The following is a 21,244-nucleotide window of genomic DNA, read 5'->3' on the forward strand; positions in this document are numbered from 1 at the left end:
TTCGAGGCTGACGTTTGGCAACTCTAACCTTCAGCTCCCTCCACAGATTTTCTATGGGATTAAGGTCTGGAGACTGGCGAGGCCACTCCAGGACCTTAATGTGCATCTTCTTGAGCCACTCCTTTGTTGCCTTGGTCGTGTGTTTTGCGTCATTGTCATGCTGAAATACCCATCCACGACCCATTTTCAATGCCCTGGCTGAGGGAAGGAGGTTCTCACCCAAGATTTGACGGTACATGGCCCCGTTCATCGTCCTTTTGATGCGATTAAGTTGTCATGTCCCCTTAGCAGAAAAACACCCCCAAAGCATAATGTTTCCACCTCCATGTTTGACGGTGGGGATGGTGTTCTTGGGGTCATAGGCAGCATTCCTCCTCCTCCTAACACCGCGAGTTGAGTTGATGCCAAAGAGCTCCATTTTGGTCTCATCTGACCACAACACTTTCACCCAGTTGTCCTCTGAATCATTCAGATGTTCATTGGAAAACTTCAGACGGGCATGTATATGTGCTTTCTAGAGCAGGGGGACCTTGCGGGCGCTGCAAAATTTCAGTCCTTCACGGCGTAGTGTGTTACCAACTGTTTTCTTGGTGACTATGGTCCCAGCTGCCTTGAGATAATTGACAAGATCCTCCCGTGTAGTTCTGGGCTGATTCCTCACCGTTCTCATGATCATTGCAACTCCACGAGGTGAGATCTTGCATGGAGCCCCAGACAGTGGGAGATTGACAGTTCTTTTGTTTTTCTTCCATTTGCGAATAATCGCACCGATTGTTGTCACCTTCTCACCAAGCTGCTTGGCGATGGTCTTGTAGCCCATTCCAGCCTTGTGTAGGTCTACAATCTTGTCCCTGACATCCTTGGAGAGCTCTTTGGTCTTGGTCATGGTGGAGAGTTTGGAATCTGATTGATTGATTGCTTCTGTGAACAGGTGTCTTTGATACAGGTAACAAGCTGAGATTAGGAGTACTCTCTTTAAGAGTGTGCTCCTAATCTCAGCTCGTTACCTGTATAAAAGACACCTGGGAGCCAGAAATCTAACTGATTGAGAGGGGGTCAAATACTTATTTCCCTCATTAAAATGCAAATCAATTTATAACATTTTTGACATGCGTTTTTCTGGATTTTGTTGTTGTTATTCTGTCTCTCACTGTTCAAATAAACCTACCATTAAAATTATAGACTGAACATTTCTTTGTTAGTGGGCAAACGTACAAAATCAGCAGGGGATCAAATACTTTTTCCCCTCACTGTATATTATCAGTGTGTTTTTTTTGTTTGCATTCTGACCACATTTATTGTAGTTAATGCAGACATGATTCCTCGTAACAGGTTTCAGTCTGGTGTTTTAACAACTTAACACAGCTGTTTTGTTGCCAGATAAAAGGGGGAACCCTATTCTCATTAGCTGCGTTAGTTTAGTGTTTGTCCCCCTTCGCTAACCTTGAACAATACAGTTTGCCTGTTTGTACATTTTGTCATCACCAAGACATTCCATAGCTGCCCATTCCCTGCCATATTTAATCACTTATCTTGACGTAACATTGCGTTGAAGAATTACGTTGTTTTTGTAATTTGTAAAGCGGCTGCCCGCAAAGGGGGCAGCCAAAGAGCCGGCGTGGGGCTTCGGAGCCGCAGGCTGCCGACCCCTGACCCAGAGGGCGCTGCCCACGTGCTCGCATCACGTGGGCGACGATCGCCCTGTTTCCCAATGCAGCCGGGCTACCTCTCTCTCTCTACACTTTGGTGGATTCGGACCGTGATCAGTGACGGATTATCCTAGTAGCAAAAGTCGCTACACATGCAGTAGCTACATGTGTAGTAGCTACATGTGTAGTAGCTGCACGTGTAGTAGCTGCACGTGTGGTAGCTACATGTGTGTAGTAGCTGCACGTGTGGTAGCTGCACGTGTACTAGCTGCACGTGTGGTAGCTGCACGTGTACTAGCTGCACGTGTGGTAGCTGCACGTGTGGTAACTGCACGTGTGGTAGCTGCACGTGTACTAGCTGCACGTGTGGTAGCTGCACGTGTGGTAACTGCACGTGTGGTAGCTGCACGTGTACTAGCTGCACGTGTGGTAGCTGCACGTGTGGTAGCTGCACGTGTAGTAGCTGCACGTGTGGTAGCTGCACGTGTGGTAACTGCACGTGTACTAACTGCACGTGTACTAGCTGCACGTGTACTAGCTGCACGTGTGGTAGCTGCACGTGTGGTAGCTGCACGTGTACTAGCTGCACGTGTGGTAGCTGCACGTGTACTAGCTGCACGTGTAGTAGCTGCACGTGTACTAGCTGCACGTGTGGTAGCTGCATGTGTAGTAGCTGCACGTGTGGTAGCTGCACGTGTACTAGCTGCACGTGTACTAGCTGCACGTGTGGTAGCTGCATGTGTAGTAGCTGCACGTGTACTAGCTGCACGTGTACTAGCTGCACGTGTAGTAGCTGCACGTGTGGTAGCTGCACGTGTAGTAGCTGCACGTGTGGTAGCTGCACGTGTAGTAGCTGCACGTGTACTAGCTGCACGTGTACTAGCTGCACGTGTACTAGCTGCACGTGTAGTAGCTGCACGTGTGGTAGCTGCACGTGTAGTAGCTGCACGTGTGGTAGCTGCACGTGTAGTAGCTGCACGTGTGGTAGCTGCATGTGTACTAGCTGCACGTGTGGTAGCTGCACGTGTACTAGCTGCACGTGTGGTAGCTGCATGTGTACTAGCTGCACGTGTGGTAGCTGCATGTGTAGTAGCTGCACGTGTGGTAGCTGCACGTGTACTAGCTGCACGTGTACTAGCTGCACGTGTACTAGCTGCACGTGTAGTAGCTGCACGTGTAGTAGCTGCACGTGTGGTAGCTGCACGTGTACTAGCTGCACGTGTGGTAGCTGCACGTGTAGTAGCTGCACGTGTGGTAGCTGCATGTGTAGTAGCTGCACGTGTAGTAGCTGCACGTGTGGTAGCTGCACGTGTAGTAGCTGCACGTGTGGTAGCTGCACGTGTACTAGCTGCACGTGTGGTAGCTGCACGTGTGGTAGCTGCACGTGTGGTAGCTGCATGTGTAGTAGCTGCACGTGTGGTAGCTGCACGTGTAGTAGCTGCACGTGTACTAGCTGCACGTGTGGTAGCTGCACGTGTGGTAGCTGCACGTGTACTAGCTGCACGTGTGGTAGCTGCACATGTACTAGCTGCACGTGTAGTAGCTGCACGTGTACTAGCTGCACGTGTGGTAGCTGCACGTGTACTAGCTGCATGTGTAGTAGCTGCACGTGTGGTAGCTGCACGTGTAGTAGCTGCACATGTGGTAGCTGCACGTGTGGTAGCTGCACGTGTAGCAGCTGCACGTGTACTAGCTGCACGTGTGGTAGCTGCACGTGTGGTAGCTGCACGTGTAGTAGCTGCACGTGTACTAGCTGCGCGTGTGGTAGCTGCACGTGTACTAGCTGCACGTGTGGTAGCTGCACGTGTACTAGCTGCATGTGTAGTAGCTGCACGTGTGGTAGCTGCACGTGTAGTAGCTGCACGTGTACTAGCTGCGCGTGTGGTAGCTGCACGTGTACTAGCTGCACGTGTGGTAGCTGCACGTGTACTAGCTGCATGTGTAGTAGCTGCACGTGTGGTAGCTGCACGTGTGGTAGCTGCACGTGTAGCAGCTGCACGTGTACTAGCTGCACGTGTGGTAGCTGCACGTGTAGTAGCTGCACGTGTAGTAGCTGCACGTGTAGCAGCTGCACGTGTACTAGCTGCACGTGTGGTAGCTGCACGTGTACTAGCTGCACGTGTGGTAGCTGCACGTGTAGTAGCTGCACGTGTAGTAGCTGCACGTGTAGTAGCTGCACGTGTACTAGCTGCACGTGTAGTAGCTGCACGTGTACTAGCTGCACGTGTAGTAGCTGCACGTGTGGTAGCTGCACGTGTAGTAGCTGCACGTGTACTAGCTGCATGTGTAGTAGCTGCACGTGTACTAGCTGCACGTGTAGCAGCTGCACGTGTACTAGCTGCACGTGTAGCAGCTGCACGTGTAGTAGCTGCACGTGTACTAGCTGCACGTGTACTAGCTGCACGTGTAGTAGCTGCACGTGTACTAGCTGCACGTGTGGTAGCTGCACGTGTGGTAGCTGCACGTGTAGTATCTGCACGTGTGGTAGCTGCACGTGTAGTAGCTGCACGTGTAGTAGCTGCACATGTGGTAGCTGCACGTGTAGTAGCTGCACGTGTAGTAGCTGCACGTGTGGTAGCTGCACGTGTATTATCTGCACGTGTAGTAGCTGCACGTGTGGTAGCTGCACGTGTAGTAGCTGCACGTGTGGTAGCTGCACGTGTAGTAGCTGCACGTGTGGTAGCTGCACGTGTAGTATCTGCACGTGTGGTAGCTGCACGTGTGGTAGCTGCACGTGTAGTAGCTGCACGTGTGGTAGCTGCACGTGTAGTAGCTGCACGTGTGGTAGCTGCACGTGTAGTAGCTGCACGTGTGGTAGCTGCACGTGTACTAGCTACAGGTGTAGTATCTGCACGTGTAGTAGCTGCACGTGTACTAGCTGCACGTGTAGTAGCTGCACGTGTAGTAGCTGCACGTTTGGTAGCTGCACGTGTAGTAGCTGCACGTGTGGTAGCTGCACGTGTAGTAGCTGCACGTGTACTAGCTACAGGTGTAGTATCTGCACGTGTAGTAGCTGCACGTGTACTAGCTGCACGTGTAGTAGCTGCACATGTGGTAGCTGCACGTGTAGTAGCTGCACGTGTAGTAGCTGCACGTGTACTAGCTACAGGTGTAGTATCTGCACGTGTAGTAGCTGCACGTGTACTAGCTGCACGTGTAGTAGCTGCACGTGTGGTAGCTGCACGTGTAGTAGCTGCACGTGTAGTAGCTACAGGTGTAGTATCTGCACGTGTAGTAGCTGCACATGTAGTAGCTGCACGTGTAGTAGCTACAGGTGTAGTATCTGCACGTGTAGTAGCTGCACGTGTACTAGCTGCACGTGTAGTAGCTACAGGTGTAGTATCTGCACGTGTACTAGCTGCACGTGTAGTAGCTGCACGTATAGTAGCTACATGTGTAGTATCTGCACGTGTGGTAGCTGCACGTGTAGTAGCTGCACGTGTAGTAGCTGCACGTGTAGTAGCTGCACGTGTAGTAGCTACAGGTGTAGTATCTGCACGTGTACTAGCTGCACGTGTAGTAGCTGCACGTGTACTAGCTGCACGTGTAGTAGCTGCACGTGTAGTAGCTGCACGTGTAGTAGCTACAGGTGTAGTATCTGCACGTGTAGTAGCTACAGGTGTAGTATCTGCACGTGTACTAGCTGCACGTGTAGTAGCTGCACGTGTACTAGCTGCACGTGTAGTAGCTGCACGTGTAGTAGCTGCACGTGTAGTAGCTACAGGTGTAGTATCTGCACGTGTACTAGCTGCACGTGTAGTAGCTGCACGTGTAGTAGCTGCACGTGTAGTAGCTGCACGTGTAGTAGCTACATGTGTAGTATCTGCACGTGTAGTAGCTGCATGTGTAGTAGCTGCACGTGTGGTAGCTGCATGTGTAGTAGCTGCACGTGTGGTAGCTGCACGTGTAGTAGCTGCATGTGTAGTAGCTGCACGTGTGGTAGCTGCATTTGTAGTAGCTACATGTGTAGTAGCTGCACGTGTAGTATCTGCACGTGTAGTAGCTGCACGTGTAGTAGCTGCACGTGTAGTATCTGCACGTGTAGTAGCTGCACGTGTAGTAGCTGCACGTGTACTAGCTGCACGTGTAGTAGCTGCATGTGTAGTAGCTACATGTGTAGTAGCTACATGTGTAGTAGCTGCATGTGTAATAGCTGCATGTGTAGTAGCTGCATGTGTAGTAGCTACAGGTGTAGTATCTGCACGTGTATTAGCTGCATGTGTAGTAGCTGCATGTGTAGTAGCTGCATGTGTAGTAGCTACATGTGTAGTAGCTACATGTGTAGTAGCTGCATGTGTAGTAGCTGCATGTGTAGTAGCTGCACGTGTAGTAGCTACAGGTGTAGTATCTGCACGTGTAGTAGCTGCATGTGTAGTAGCTGCATGTGTAGTAGCTACAGGTGTAGTAGCTACATGTGTGTAGTATCTGCACGTGTACTAGCTGCACGTGTAGTAGCTGCACGTGTAGTAGCTGCACGTGTAGTAGCTGCACGTGTAGTAGCTGCATGTGTAGTAGCTGCACGTGTAGTAGCTGCACGTGTACTAGCTGCACGTGTAGTAGCTGCACGTGTAGTAGCTGCACGTGTAGTAGCTGCACGTGTAGTAGCTGCACGTGTAGTAGCTACAGGTGTAGTAGCTGCACGTCTAGTAGCTACAGGTGTAGTAGCTGCACGTGTAGTAGCTGCACGTGTAGTAGCTGCACGTGTACTAGCTGCACGTGTAGTAGCTGCACGTGTAGTAGCTGCACGTGTAGTAGCTGCACGTGTAGTATCTGCACGTGTAGTAGCTACAGGTGTGGTAGCTGCACGTGTAGTATCTGCACGTGTAGTAGCTGCAGGTGTGGTAGCTGCACGTGTAGTAGCTACAGGTGTAGTAGCTACAGGTGTGGTAGCTGCACGTGTAGTAGCTACACGTGTACTAGCTGCACGTGTAGTAGCTACAGGTGTAGTAGCTACAGGTGTGGTAGCTGCACGTGTAGTAGCTGCACGTGTAGTAGCTGCACGTGTAGTAGCTGCACGTGTAGTAGCTGCACGTGTAGTAGCTGCACGTGTAGTAGCTGCATGTGTAGTAGCTACGTGTGTAGTAGCTGCACGTGTAGTAGCTACATGTGTGTAGTAGCTGCACGTGTAGTAGCTGCACGTGTAGTAGCTGCACGTGTAGTAGCTGCATGTGTAGTAGCTACAGGTGTAGTAGCTACGGGCCCCGCACTTTCAAGGGATCCGCGCTAAATGCTTTCAAGCTATCAATTCCGGTTCAGTGGTTCTGCACTTGCTGTATTTCTATAGTACTACACTGCCTTCAACTTTTATGACCGACTGGGTGTTTAAGGTTAGCGATTTGTCATATTTTCTGGCTGTATAGCAAATAAAAAAATTTAATTACTTTACTATGCAAGTAAACATTTGTGTTTTAATATTTACGTGTTTTTTTTTACTTTGGGCCCCTTTATAGCATCATGCTACAGGCCCCGCACGAGCTTCATCCGCCACTGACCGCGATGCCCGCACACACCGCCGTTCTACCATTCTTTGACCGACGTCTCATGCACTACGAAGCGGACTGCGCATCGTTTACGGTGAGTACACCCCGCAGGTTCAACCCGTGCGGCCTACTGGAATCGGACCACAAACCCCTGGTCAATGTCACCATCGCAAATCATTCTCATAGGAGCAGGAGTCGTTAATGCAGGAAAGCCTCAGTGGGTCTCAGGGCCCTTCTGGTGGAGGGCCGTGCAGCTCCCGTGTGGGGGTTGGCATTCTGATCTGGAGACGGACGCACAGACACACGCACGGACTCACGCATGGATAGACACACAGATGGATAGACACACGCACGGATAGACACACAGATGGACACGTGCATGGATAGACACACGCACGGACGCACGCGCGAACGGACGGTTCCGCCAGCTGCAGCAGGTCCCAGCGGGCAGGTGGTGTGCGTCCCGACGGAACGCGTGACGCGTGAAGACCGTCGCCCTGCGCGGCGATTCGCCGTGCCGCTGATGATGGAGACGTCGTCGCGGTTTTGGCCGAAGAACGGACGAGCCGACGAACCGACGAAAACGATCTGCGTTCAACGTTGAGCCAGAGCTCGCCGTGGCCGGGTGGATTGGGGGGGGGGGGTCAGGACAATCAGGTGGCACTGCTGAGACCCTGGCCTTGAACCTGGGTTTCAGCCACTCGGGATGAAACCGGGTGCTCTCGTGCAGCGAATCATCACAGACGGCACAGAAGCGACGTGTTCGTCAGGTTTTTTTTATTTGGCGACTGCGGGATCAGCATTCCCCTCTTTTTCAGGGCGTCCCCGCGTGTGTCGATGAAAACAAAAGTCACATTCGGCGATCTCAGAAGGAGTTGCTCTGCGAGAGATCCGAGCAGACACGTTGCCACAACATCCAGCCCCGGACCGGAGGGCCGGGGCTGGATGGTTGGGAGGCTCTCAGAGGCGCACCTTGGCTCCGTGCTCCGCTCCGGGCTCCTGCGCCTCCTCGCCGCTCGTCTTCGTCCCCGCGAGGCCGGCGCGGGTTTTGAAGCTGATCGCCATCGTGGCGTAGATCGCTTGTAGGGCGCGGGTGGGGAGCAGGCTGGGAGAAGCGGGGCCACACGTCCCATCAGCTACACGCCCCATCACTCACACGCCCCATCACACCATCACCCATACGCTCCATCACTCACACGCCCCATCACTCACACGCCCCATCACCTCCAAGCCCCATCACACCATCACCCATACGCCCCATCACTCACACGCCCCATCACACACACGCCCCATCACACACACGCCCCATCATCAGCAGGTCCCGTCGCTCCATCGCCCACACACCTACACACCCCATCATTACACCCCCCCCCCGTCACCACATGCCCCATCACTCAATCACCCGCAAGCGTCATAACCTAGGGGCCCACACGCCCATCGCTCTGTTGTGGCCGTGTGCGCTGTGGTTGGTTGTGCTGTGTGAGTCTGTGTTGTGGTGGTTGTGCTGTGGGAGTCTGTGTTGTGGTGGTTGTGCTGTGTGAGTCTGTGTTGTGGTGGTTATGCTGCGTGAGTCTGTGTTGTGGTGGTTGTGCTGTGGGAGTCTGTGTTGTGGTGGTTGTGTTGTGGGAGTCTGTGTTGTGGTGGTTGTGCTGTGGGAGTCTGTGTTGTGGTGGTTATGCTGCGTGAGTCTGTGTTGTGGTGGTTGTGCTGTGTGAGTCTGTGTTGTGGTGGTTGTGCTGTGGGAGTCTGTGTTGTGGTGGTTGTGCTGTGTGAGTCTGTGTTGTGGTGGTTGTGCTGTGTGAGTCTGTGTTGTGGTGGTTGTGCTGTGTGAGTCTGTGTTGTGGTGGTTGTGCTGTGGGAGTCTGTGTTGTGGTGGTTGTGCTGTGTGAGTCTGTGTTGTGGTGGTTGTGCTGTGTGAGTCTGTGTTGTGGTGGTTGTGCTGTGGGAGTCTGTGTTGTGGTGGTTGTGCTGTGGGAGTCTGTGTTGTGGTGGTTGTGCTGTGGGAGTCTGTGTTGTGGTGGTTGTGCTGTGGGAGTCTGTGTTGTGGTGGTTGTGCTGTGTGAGTCTGTGTTGTGGTGGTTGTGCTGTGTGAGTCTGTGTTGTGGTGGTTGTGCTGTGGGAGTCTGTGTTGTGGTGGTTGTGCTGTGTGAGTCTGTGTTGTGGTGGTTATGCTGCGTGAGTCTGTGTTGTGGTGGTTGTGCTGTGGGAGTCTGTGTTGTGGTGGTTGTGCTGTGGGAGTCTGTGTTGTGGTGGTTGTGCTGTGGGAGTCTGTGTTGTGGTGGTTGTGCTGTGTGAGTCTGTGTTGTGGTGGTTGTGCTGCGTGAGTCTGTGTTGTGGTGGTTGTGCTGTGTGAGTCTGTGTTGTGGTGGTTGTGCTGTGGGAGTCTGTGTTGTGGTGGTTGTGCTGTGGGAGTCTGTGTTGTGGTGGTTGTGCTGTGGGAGTCTGTGTTGTGGTGGTTGTGCTGTGTGAGTCTGTGTTGTGGTGGTTGTGCTGTGTGAGTCTGTGTTGTGGTGGTTGTGCTGTGGGAGTCTGTGTTGTGGTGGTTGTGCTGTGTGAGTCTGTGTTGTGGTGGTTATGCTGCGTGAGTCTGTGTTGTGGTGGTTGTGCTGTGGGAGTCTGTGTTGTGGTGGTTGTGCTGTGGGAGTCTGTGTTGTGGTGGTTGTGCTGTGGGAGTCTGTGTTGTGGTGGTTGTGCTGTGTGAGTCTGTGTTGTGGTGGTTGTGCTGTGGGAGTCTGTGTTGTGGTGGTTGTGCTGTGTGAGTCTGTGTTGTGGTGGTTATGCTGCGTGAGTCTGTGTTGTGGTGGTTGTGCTGTGTGAGTCTGTGTTGTGGTGGTTGTGCTGTGGGAGTCTGTGTTGTGGTGGTTGTGCTGTGTGAGTCTGTGTTGTGGTGGTTGTGCTGTGCGAGTCTGTGTTGTGGTGGTTGTGCTGTGTGAGTCTGTGTTGTGGTGGTTGTGCTGTGGGAGTCTGTGTTGTGGTGGTTGTGCTGTGTGAGTCTGTGTTGTGGTGGTTATGCTGCGTGAGTCTTTGTTGTGGTGGTTGTGCTGTGTGAGTCTGTGTTGTGGTGGTTGTGCTGTGTGAGTCTGTGTTGTGGTGGTTGTGCTGTGTGAGTCTGTGTTGTGGTGGTTGTGCTGTGGGAGTCTGTGTTGTGGTGGTTGTGCTGTGTGAGTCTGTGTTGTGGTGGTTATGCTGCGTGAGTCTGTGTTGTGGTGGTTGTGCTGTGTGAGTCTGTGTTGTGGTGGTTGTGCTGTGGGAGTCTGTGTTGTGGTGGTTGTGCTGTGTGAGTCTGTGTTGTGGTGGTTGTGCTGTGCGAGTCTGTGTTGTGGTGGTTGTGCTGTGGGAGTCTGTGTTGTGGTGGTTGTGCTGTGGGAGTCTGTGTTGTGGTGGTTGTGCTGTGGGAGTCTGTGTTGTGGTGGTTGTGCTGTGGGAGTCTGTGTTGTGGTGGTTGTGCTGTGTGAGTCTGTGTTGTGGTGGTTGTGCTGTGTGAGTCTGTGTTGTGGTGGTTATGCTGCGTGAGTCTGTGTTGTGGTGGTTGTGTTGTGTGAGTCTGTGTTGTGGTGGTTGTGCTGTGGGAGTCTGTGTTGTGGTGGTTGTGCTGTGGGAGTCTGTGTTGTGGTGGTTGTGCTGCGTGAGTCTGTGTTGTGGTGGTTGTGCTGTGTGAGTCTGTGTTGTGGTGGTTGTGCTGTGTGAGTCTGTGTTGTGGTGGTTGTGCTGTGTGAGTCTGTGTTGTGGCTGCGATGTCGTAGTGGTTGATGTGCTTGTCGTCGTGCCGTGGGCGGTGCTATTTGTGTTGTTGTTATTGCCAGTGTTGTGGTTATTGTTGTTCACATCGTTCCAGTTGTTGTAGTTGTTCCCATTGTAATGTTTGTTGTTGATTCCGGTGTTGTGGTTGTTGTTGTTGCCAATGTTGTGGTTATTATTGTTATCGCCAGTCTTGTGGTAGTACCCGTGGCTCTAGCTGCTGTTGTTGGTTGTAATGGGTGTCATTGTGGTCTAAGGTGGAGTTGCCGGTTGTTGTGGTGTTCGTTTGCACCATAACGCGAGTACAAGTCATATTGTACAAGTCATATTGTACAAGTCATATTGTACAAGTTATAGTGTACAAGTCATATTGTACAAGTCATATTGTACAAGTCATATTGTACAAGTCATATTGTACAAGTTATATTGTACAAGTTATATTGTATAAGTTATATTGTACAAGTCATATTGTACAAGTCATATTGTACAAGTCATATTGTACAAGTTATATTGTACAAGTCATATTGTACAAGTCATATTGTATAAGTTATATTGTACAAGTCATATTGTACAAGTCATATTGTACAAGTTATATTGTACAAGTCATATTGTACAAGTCATATTGTACAAGTCATATTGTACAAGTCATATTGTACAAGTTATATTGTACAAGTCATATTGTACAAGTCATATTGTACAAGTTATATTGTACAAGTCATATTGTACAAGTCATATTGTACAAGTTATATTGTACAAGTCATATTGTACAAGTCATATTGTACAAGTCATATTGTACAAGTCATATTGTACAAGTCATATTGTACAAGTCATATTGTACAAGTCATATTGTACAAGTCATATTGTACAAGTCATATTGTACAAGTCATATTGTACAAGTTATATTGTACAAGTTATATTGTACAAGTCATATTGTACAAGTCATATTGTACAAGTCATATTGTACAAGTTATAGTGTACAAGTTATAGTGTACAAGTCATATTGTACAAGTCATATTGTACAAGTTATAGTGTACAAGTCATATTGTACAAGTCATATTGTACAAGTTATATTGTACAAGTCATATTGTACAAGTTATATTGTACAAGTTATATTGTACAAGTCATATTGTACAAGTCATATTGTACAAGTCATATTGTACAAGTTATATTGTACAAGTCATATTGTACAAGTCATATTGTACAAGTCATATTGTACAAGTCATATTGTACAAGTCATATTGTACAAGTTATATTGTACAAGTTATATTGTACAAGTCATATTGTACAAGTCATATTGTACAAGTTATAGTGTACAAGTCATATTGTACAAGTCATATTGTACAAGTTATAGTGTACAAGTCATATTGTACAAGTTATATTGTACAAGTCATATTGTACAAGTCATATTGTACAAGTCATATTGTACAAGTCATATTGTACAAGTCATATTGTACAAGTTATAGTGTACAAGTCATATTGTACAAGTTATATTGTACAAGTCATATTGTACAAGTCATATTGTACAAGTTATATTGTACAAGTTATAGTGTACAAGTCATATTGTACAAGTTATATTGTACAAGTCATATTGTACAAGTCATATTGTACAAGTTATATTGTACAAGTTATATTGTACAAGTCATATTGTACAAGTTATATTGTACAAGTCATATTGTACAAGTCATATTGTACAAGTCATATTGTATAAGTTATAGTGTACAAGTTATATTGTACAAGTCATATTGTACAAGTTATATTGTACAAGTCATATTGTACAAGTCATATTGTACAAGTTATATTGTACAAGTCATATTGTACAAGTTATATTGTACAAGTCATATTGTACAAGTCATATTGTACAAGTCATATTGTACAAGTTATAGTGTACAAGTTATATTGTACAAGTCATATTGTACAAGTTATATTGTACAAGTCATATTGTACAAGTCATATTGTACAAGTCATATTGTACAAGTTATAGTGTACAAGTCATATTGTACAAGTTATATTGTACAAGTTATATTGTACAAGTTATAGTGTACAAGTCATATTGTACAAGTTATAGTGTGCAAGTCATATTGTACAAGTCATATTGTACAAGTTATATTGTACAAGTCATATTGTACAAGTTATAGTGTACAAGTCATATTGTACAAGTTATATTGTACAAGTCATATTGTACAAGTCATATTGTACAAGTTATATTGTACAAGTCATATTGTACAAGTCATATTGTACAAGTCATATTGTACAAGTCATATTGTACAAGTTATAGTGTACAAGTCATATTGTACAAGTTATATTGTACAAGTCATATTGTACAAGTCATATTGTACAAGTTATATTGTACAAGTTATATTGTACAAGTCATATTGTACAAGTTATATTGTACAAGTTATAGTGTACAAGTCATATTGTACAAGTTATATTGTACAAGTCATATTGTACAAGTTATATTGTACAAGTCATATTGTACAAGTCATATTGTACAAGTCATATTGTATAAGTTATAGTGTACAAGTTATATTGTACAAGTCATATTGTACAAGTCATATTGTACAAGTTATATTGTACAAGTTATAGTGTACAAGTTATATTGTACAAGTTATATTGTACAAGTCATATTGTACAAGTCATATTGTACAAGTTATATTGTACAAGACATATTGTACAAGTCATATTGTACAAGTCATATTGTACAAGTTATAGTGTACAAGTCATATTGTACAAGTTATATTGTACAAGTTATATTGTACAAGTTATATTGTACAAGTCATATTGTACAAGTTATATTGTACAAGTTATATTGTACAAGTCATATTGTACAAGTTATAGTGTACAAGTCATATTGTACAAGTCATATTGTACAAGTTATAGTGTACAAGTCATATTGTACAAGTTATATTGTACAAGTTATATTGTACAAGTCATATTGTACAAGTCATATTGTACAAGTCATATTGTACAAGTCATATTGTACAAGTCATATTGTACAAGTCATATTGTACAAGTCATATTGTACAAGTTATATTGTACAAGTTATATTGTACAAGTCATATTGTACAAGTCATATTGTACAAGTCATATTGTACAAGTCATATTGTACAAGTCATATTGTACAAGTCATATTGTACAAGTTATATTGTACAAGTTATATTGTACAAGTCATATTGTACAAGTCATATTGTACAAGTCATATTGTACAAGTCATATTGTACAAGTCATATTGTACAAGTTATATTGTACAAGTTATATTGTACAAGTCATATTGTACAAGTCATATTGTACAAGTTATATTGTACAAGTCATATTGTACAAGTTATATTGTACAAGTTATATTGTACAAGTCATATTGTACAAGTCATATTGTACAAGTTATATTGTACAAGTTATATTGTACAAGTCATATTGTACAAGTCATATTGTACAAGTTATATTGTACAAGTCATATTGTACAAGTTATATTGTACAAGTCATATTGTACAAGTTATATTGTACAAGTTATATTGTACAAGTCATATTGTACAAGTCATATTGTACAAGTTATATTGTACAAGTTATATTGTACAAGTCATATTGTACAAGTCATATTGTACAAGTCATATTGTACAAGTTATATTGTACAAGTCATATTGTACAAGTCATATTGTACAAGTTATATTGTACAAGTCATATTGTACAAGTCATATTGTACAAGTCATATTGTACAAGTTATATTGTACAAGTCATATTGTACAAGTCATATTGTACAAGTTATATTGTACAAGTCATATTGTACAAGTTATATTGTACAAGTCATATTGTACAAGTCATATTGTACAAGTTATATTGTACAAGTTATATTGTACAAGTCATATTGTACAAGTTATATTGTACAAGTTATATTGTACAAGTCATATTGTACAAGTCATATTGTACAAGTTATATTGTACAAGTTATATTGTACAAGTCATATTGTACAAGTCATATTGTACAAGTCATATTGTACAAGTCATATTGTACAAGTCATATTGTACAAGTCATATTGTACAAGTTATATTGTACAAGTCATATTGTACAAGTTATATTGTACAAGTCATATTGTACAAGTCATATTGTACAAGTTATATTGTACAAGTCATATTGTACAAGTCATATTGTACAAGTTATATTGTACAAGTTATATTGTACAAGTCATATTGTACAAGTCATATTGTACAAGTCATATTGTACAAGTCATATTGTACAAGTCATATTGTACAAGTTATATTGTACAAGTCATATTGTACAAGTCATATTGTACAAGTCATATTGTACAAGTTATATTGTACAAGTCATATTGTACAAGTTATATTGTACAAGTCATATTGTACAAGTTATATTGTACAAGTCATATTGTACAAGTTATATTGTACAAGTCATATTGTACAAGTTATATTGTACAAGTCATATTGTACAAGTTATATTGTACAAGTCATATTGTACAAGTTATATTGTACAAGTCATATTGTACAAGTTATATTGTACAAGTCATATTGTACAAGTCATATTGTACAAGTTATATTGTACAAGTTATATTGTACAAGTCATATTGTACAAGTTATATTGTACAAGTCATATTGTACAAGTTATATTGTACAAGTTATATTGTACAAGTCATATTGTACAAGTCATATTGTACAAGTCATATTGTACAAGTTATATTGTACAAGTCATATTGTACAAGTTATATTGTACAAGTCATATTGTACAAGTCATATTGTACAAGTCATATTGTACAAGTCATATTGTACAAGTCATATTGTACAAGTTATATTGTACAAGTCATATTGTACAAGTTATATTGTACAAGTTATATTGTACAAGTCATATTGTACAAGTTATATTGTACAAGTTATATTGTACAAGTCATATTGTACAAGTTATATTGTACAAGTTATATTGTACAAGTCATATTGTACAAGTCATATTGTACAAGTTATATTGTACAAGTTATATTGTACAAGTCATATTGTACAAGTCATATTGTACAAGTTATATTGTACAAGTTATATTGTACAAGTCATATTGTACAAGTCATATTGTACAAGTTATATTGTACAAGTCATATTGTACAAGTCATATTGTACAAGTCATATTGTACAAGTTATATTGTACAAGTTATATTGTACAAGTCATATTGTACAAGTCATATTGTACAAGTTATATTGTACAAGTCATATTGTACAAGTCATATTGTACAAGTCATATTGTACAAGTTATATTGTACAAGTTATATTGTACAAGTCATATTGTACAAGTCATATTGTACAAGTTATATTGTACAAGTCATATTGTACAAGTCATATTGTACAAGTCATATTGTACAAGTCATATTGTACAAGTTATATTGTACAAGTTATATTGTACAAGTTATATTGTACAAGTCATATTGTACAAGTCATATTGTACAAGTCATATTGTACAAGTTATATTGTACAAGTTATATTGTACAAGTCATATTGTACAAGTCATATTGTACAAGTCATATTGTACAAGTCATATTGTACAAGTTATATTGTACAAGTTATATTGTACAAGTTATATTGTACAAGTCATATTGTACAAGTCATATTGTACAAGTTATATTGTACAAGTCATATTGTACAAGTCATATTGTACAAGTTATATTGTACAAGTTATATTGTACAAGTCATATTGTACAAGTCATATTGTACAAGTTATAAAGTACAAGTCATATTGTACAAGTTATATTGTACAAGTCATATTGTACAAGTTATAAAGTACAAGTTCTACTGCGCGTTAATCTGTCGTTGTGATTGTGGTGACGCGCGCCGCTCGTGTGAATGAGACTCCGATCCAGATCTCTCGTGTTCCCACCTGGTTAATTACGATTAGTAATATAATACTCATGATCACCCACACACTTGTTTACGCACGAAAGGCTTCAGCCGAGTCTCGGGACTTTGTCAGGAGGGCAATGCCACGCTGCTGCAGTAGGGGGCGATGCTGCTGCTGCTGCTGAGTCTGAAACCCGAATCAGGTCCGGGGGGTCCTCGGGTTACCAACCGAATTCATTCGTGAGACCCGTTCGCAAGTCGAACGGGTCGTAAGTCGGAACGCAACAATGCACTGTATTTAAACGCGTTTGAAGTTGATGTTTTTTTTAGATGTCATGGAAGCTGTTTCATAAGTACGGTGTTCTTAAGTCGGATGTTCATAAGTCGAGGACTGTTTGCTGGAAATGTTTCAGCATTGCGATGTTTTAGCCAATACCAGTTGCAGTGCGTGCGTGTGTGTTTGTTTTAGTTATGGGAGGAAACCACAAACCCAGAGGAGACCCATGCAGAACCGCGGGAGAACATACAAACTCCGCTCGCTCACTCGCTCGCTCACCGCCCCCCTCAAGCGCCTTCTCCGCACCACCTCCCCAACACCCTCACCTCCTTAAGAGAATATTGAAGTGCATGGAGGAAGGGATGAGCACGAGGGTTTCTCCGGCGAGGATCGCGGAGAGGAGGCGCGACACCACCGCCTCGGGCTCCAGCACGTCAACGAACCTGCGGAGCAAAGAAGCAGCAGCAACAACGACGACTATGGAGGTGGGGGTGGAGGAGTGGGGTGGAGGAGTGGGGTGGAGGAGTGGGTGGAGGAGTGGGTGGAGGAGTGGGTGGAGGAGTGGGGTGGAGGAGTGGGTGGTGGAGTGGGTGGTGGAGTGGGGTGAAGGAGTGGGGTGGAGGAGTGGGGTGGAGGAGTGGGGTGGAGGAGTGGGGTGGAGGAGTGGGGTGGAGGAGTGGGGTGGAGGAGTGGGGTGGAGGAGTGGGTGGAGGAGTGGGTGGAGGAGTGGGGTGGAGGAGTGGGTGGTGGAGTGGGTGGTGGAGTGGGGTGAAGGAGTGGGGTGGAGGAGTGGGGTGGAGGAGTGGGGTGGAGGTGGGGGTGGAGGAGTGGGGTGGAGGAGTGGGGTGGAGGAGTGGGGTGGAGGAGTGGGGTGGAGGTGGGGGTGGAGGAGTGGGGTGGAGGAGTGGGTGGTGGAGTGGGGTGGAGGAGTGGGGTGGAGGAGTGGGGTGGACGAGTGGGGTGGACGAGTGGGGTGGAGGAGTGGGGTGGAGGAGTGTTGTGGAGGAGTGGGTGGAGGAGTGGGTGGAGGAGTGGGGTGGAGGAGTGGGTGGAGGAGTGGGTGGAGGAGTGGGTGGTGGAGTGGGGTGAAGGAGTGGGGTGGAGGAGTGGGGTGGTGGAGTGGGTGGAGGAGTGGGTGGAGGAGTGGGGTGGAGGAGTGGGGTGGAGGAGTGGGGTGGTGGAGTGGGTGGTGGAGTGGGGTGGAGGAGTGGGGTGGAGGAGTAGGTGGTGGAGTGGGGTGGAGGAGTGGGGTGGAGGAGTGGGGTGAAGGAGTGGGGTGGAGGAGTGGGTGGAGGAGTGGGGTGAAGGAGTGGGGTGGAGGAGTGGGTGGTGGAGTGGGGTGGAGGAGTGGGGTGGAGGAGTGGGTGGAGGAGTGGGGTGAAGGAGTGGGGTGGAGGAGTGGGGTGGTGGAGTGGGTGGAGGAGTGGGTGGTGGAGTGGGGTGGAGGAGTGGGGTGGAGGAGTAGGTGGTGGAGTGGGGTGGAGGAGTGGGGTGGAGGAGTGGGGTGGAGGAGTGGGGTGGAGGAGTGGGTGGAGGAGTGGGTGGAGGAGTGGGGTGGAGGAGTGGGTGGTGGAGTGGGGTGGAGGAGTGGGGTGGAGGAGTGGGTGGAGGAGTGGGGTGGAGGAGTGGGTGGAGGAGTGGGGTGGAGGAGTGGGGTGGAGGAGTGGGTGGAGGAGTGGGGTGGAGGAGTGGGTGGAGGAGTGGGTGGAGGAGTGGGGTGGAGGAGTGGGGTGGAGGAGTGGGGTGGAGGAGTGGGTGGAGGAGTGGGGTGGAGGAGTGAGGTGGAGGAGTGGGTGGAGGAGTGGGTGGTGGAGTGGGGTGGAGTGGGGTGGAGGAGTGGGGTGGAGGAGTGGGTGGAGGAGTGGGTGGAGGAGTGGGGTGGAGGAGTGGGTGGTGGAGTGGGTGGAGGAGTGGGTGGAGGAGTGGGGTGGAGGAGTGGGTGGTGGAGTGGGGTGGAGGAGTGTGGTGGAGGAGTGGGTGGTGGAGTGGGGTGGAGGAGTGGGTGGAGGAGTGGGGTGGTGGAGTGGGTGGAGGAGTGGGGTGGAGGAGTGGGTGGTGGAGTGGGGTGGAGGAGTGGGGTGGAGGAGTGGGTGGAGGAGTGGGTGGAGGAGTGGGGTGGTGGAGTGGGTGGAGGAGTGGGTGGTGGAGTGGGTGGACGAGTGGGGTGGAGGTGGGGGTGGAGGAGTGGGGTGGAGGAGTGGGGTGGAGGAGTGTTGTGGAGGAGTGGGTGGAGGAGTGGGGTGGATGAGTGGGTGGAGGAGTGGGGTGGAGGAGTGGGTGGTGGAGTGGGGTGAAGGACTGGGGTGGAGGAGTGCGGTGGAGGAGTGGGGTGGAGGAGTGGGGTGGAGGAGTGTTGTGGAGGAGTAGGTGGTGGAGTGGGGTGGTGGAGTGGGGTGGAGGAGTGGGGTGGAGGAGTGGGGTGGAGGAGTGGGGTGGAGGAGTAGGTGGTGGAGTGGGGTGGTGGAGTGGGGTGGAGGAGTGGGGTGGAGGAGTAGGTGGTGGAGTGGGGTGGAGGAGTGGGGTGGAGGAGTGGGTGGTGGAGTGGGGTGGAGGAGTGGGGTGGAGGAGTGGGGTGGAGGAGTGGGTGGAGGAGTGGGGTGGAGGAGTGGGTGGTGGAGTGGGGTGGAGGAGTGGGGTGGAGGAGTGGGTGGTGGAGTGGGGTGGTGGAGTGGGGTGGAGGAGTGGGGTGGAGGAGTGGGTGGTGGAGTGGGGTGGAGGAGTGGGTGGAGGAGTGGGGTGGAGGAGTGGGTGGTGGAGTGGGTGGAGGAGTGGGGTGGAGGAGTGGGTGGTGGAGTGGGTGGAGGAGTGGGTGGTGGAGTGGGTGGAGGAGTGGGTGGTGGAGTGGGTGGTGGAGTGGGGTGGAGGAGTGGGGTGGAGGAGTGGGGTGGAAGAGTGGGGTGGAGGAGTGGGGTGGACGAGTGGGGTGGAGGAGTGGGTGGTGGAGTGGGTGGAGGAGTGGGTGGTAGAGTGGGTGGAGGAGTGGGGTGGAGGAGTGGGTGGAGGAGTGGGGTGGGAGTGGTGGAATGGGGTGAAGGAGTGGGGTGGAGGAGTGGGGTGGAGGAGTGGGGTGGAGGAGTGGGTGGTGGAGTGGGGTGGAGGAGTGGGGTGGAGGAGTAGGTGGTGGAGTGGGGTGGTGGAGTGGGGTGGAGGAGTGGGTGGTGGAGTAGGGTGGAGGAGTGGGGTGGAGGAGTGGGTGGTGGAGTGGGTGGAGGAGTGGGGTGGAGGAGTGGGTGGTAGAGTGGGTGGAGGAGTGGAGTGGAGGAGTGGGGTGGAGGAGTGGGTGGGTGGAGGAGTGGGGTGGAGGAGTGGGTGGAGGAGTGGGTGGAGGAGTGGGTGGAGGAGTGGGGTGGAGGTGGGAGTGGTGGAGTGGGGTGGAGGAGTGGGGTGGAGGTGGGAGTGGTGGAGTGGGGTGGAGGAGTGGGGTGGAGGAGTGGGGTGGAGGTGGGAGTGGTGGAGTGGGGTGGAGGAGTGGGGTGGAGGAGTGGGGTGGAGGAGTGGGGTGGACGAGTGGGGTGGAGGAGTGGGTGGTGGAGTGGGGTGGAGGAGTGGGGTGGAGTAGTGGGGTGGAGGAGTGGGGTGGTGGAGTGGGGTGGAGGAGTGGGGTGGAGGAGTGGGTGGAGGAGTGGGTGGTGGAGTGGGGTGGTGGAGTGGGGTGAAGGAGTGGGTGGAGGAGTGTGGTGGAGGAGTGGGTGGTGGAGTGGGGTGGAGGAGTGGGTGGAGGAGTGGGTGGAGGAGTGGGTTGAGGAGTGGGGTGGAGGAGTGGGGTGGAGGAGTGGGTGGTGGAGTGGGGTGGAGGAGTGGGTGGAGGAGTGGGTGGAGGAGTGGGTGGAGGAGTGGGGTGGAGGAGTGGGTGGAGGAGTGGGGTGGAGGAGTGGGGTGGAGGAGTGGGGTGGAGGAGTGGGGTGGAGGAGTGGGGTGGAGGAGTGGGGTGGAGGAGTGGGTGGAGGAGTGGGGTGGAGGAGTGTGGTGGAGGAGTGGGGTGGAGGAGTCGGGTGGAGGAGTCGGGTGGAGGAGTGGGTGGAGGAGTGGGGTGGAGGAGTGGGTGGAGGAGTGGGTGGAGCAGGAGTGCCGTGGCGGGTGTTCACCGTGATTGGGGGTTCTGCACGAAGCCGGTGTTCACGAAGTAGGGGCACAGGCAGGTGGTGCGGACGCCGTCCCGGCCGAGCAAGCGCAGCTCCGCTTGCAGAGCCTCGGAGAAACCCACGGCGGCGAACTTCGAGGAGCTGAGAATGGCGCACACGCGGCGACTTAGCCATACAGATACAGTGAGGGAAAAAAGTA

At 48.3% G+C, this 21,244-nt stretch overlaps 1 protein-coding gene across 1 annotated transcript in view; it reads right to left on the minus strand.

Annotated features, from left to right (window-relative positions):
* Positions 1-7,889: 7,889 nt before the first annotated feature.
* The window catches only part of LOC144721480 (estradiol 17-beta-dehydrogenase 11-like), a 36,188-nt gene continuing 22,833 nt past the window's right edge, over positions 7,890-21,244 (minus strand). Inside the window, exons 6-8 of the mRNA XM_078599119.1 lie at positions 21,049-21,186; positions 17,290-17,406; positions 7,890-8,234 (exon numbers count right to left, since the gene is read on the minus strand). Of these exons, the coding sequence (XP_078455245.1) occupies positions 8,090-8,234; positions 17,290-17,406; positions 21,049-21,186 (400 nt within the window). The 3' untranslated portion in view covers positions 7,890-8,089. The remainder of the gene's footprint in view (positions 8,235-17,289; positions 17,407-21,048; positions 21,187-21,244) is intronic.

Source organism: Lampetra planeri, chromosome 12, assembly GCF_965212315.1.
Source record: "Lampetra planeri chromosome 12, kcLamPlan1.2.h2, whole genome shotgun sequence".
Lineage (NCBI taxonomy): Eukaryota > Metazoa > Chordata > Hyperoartia > Petromyzontiformes > Petromyzontidae > Lampetra > Lampetra planeri.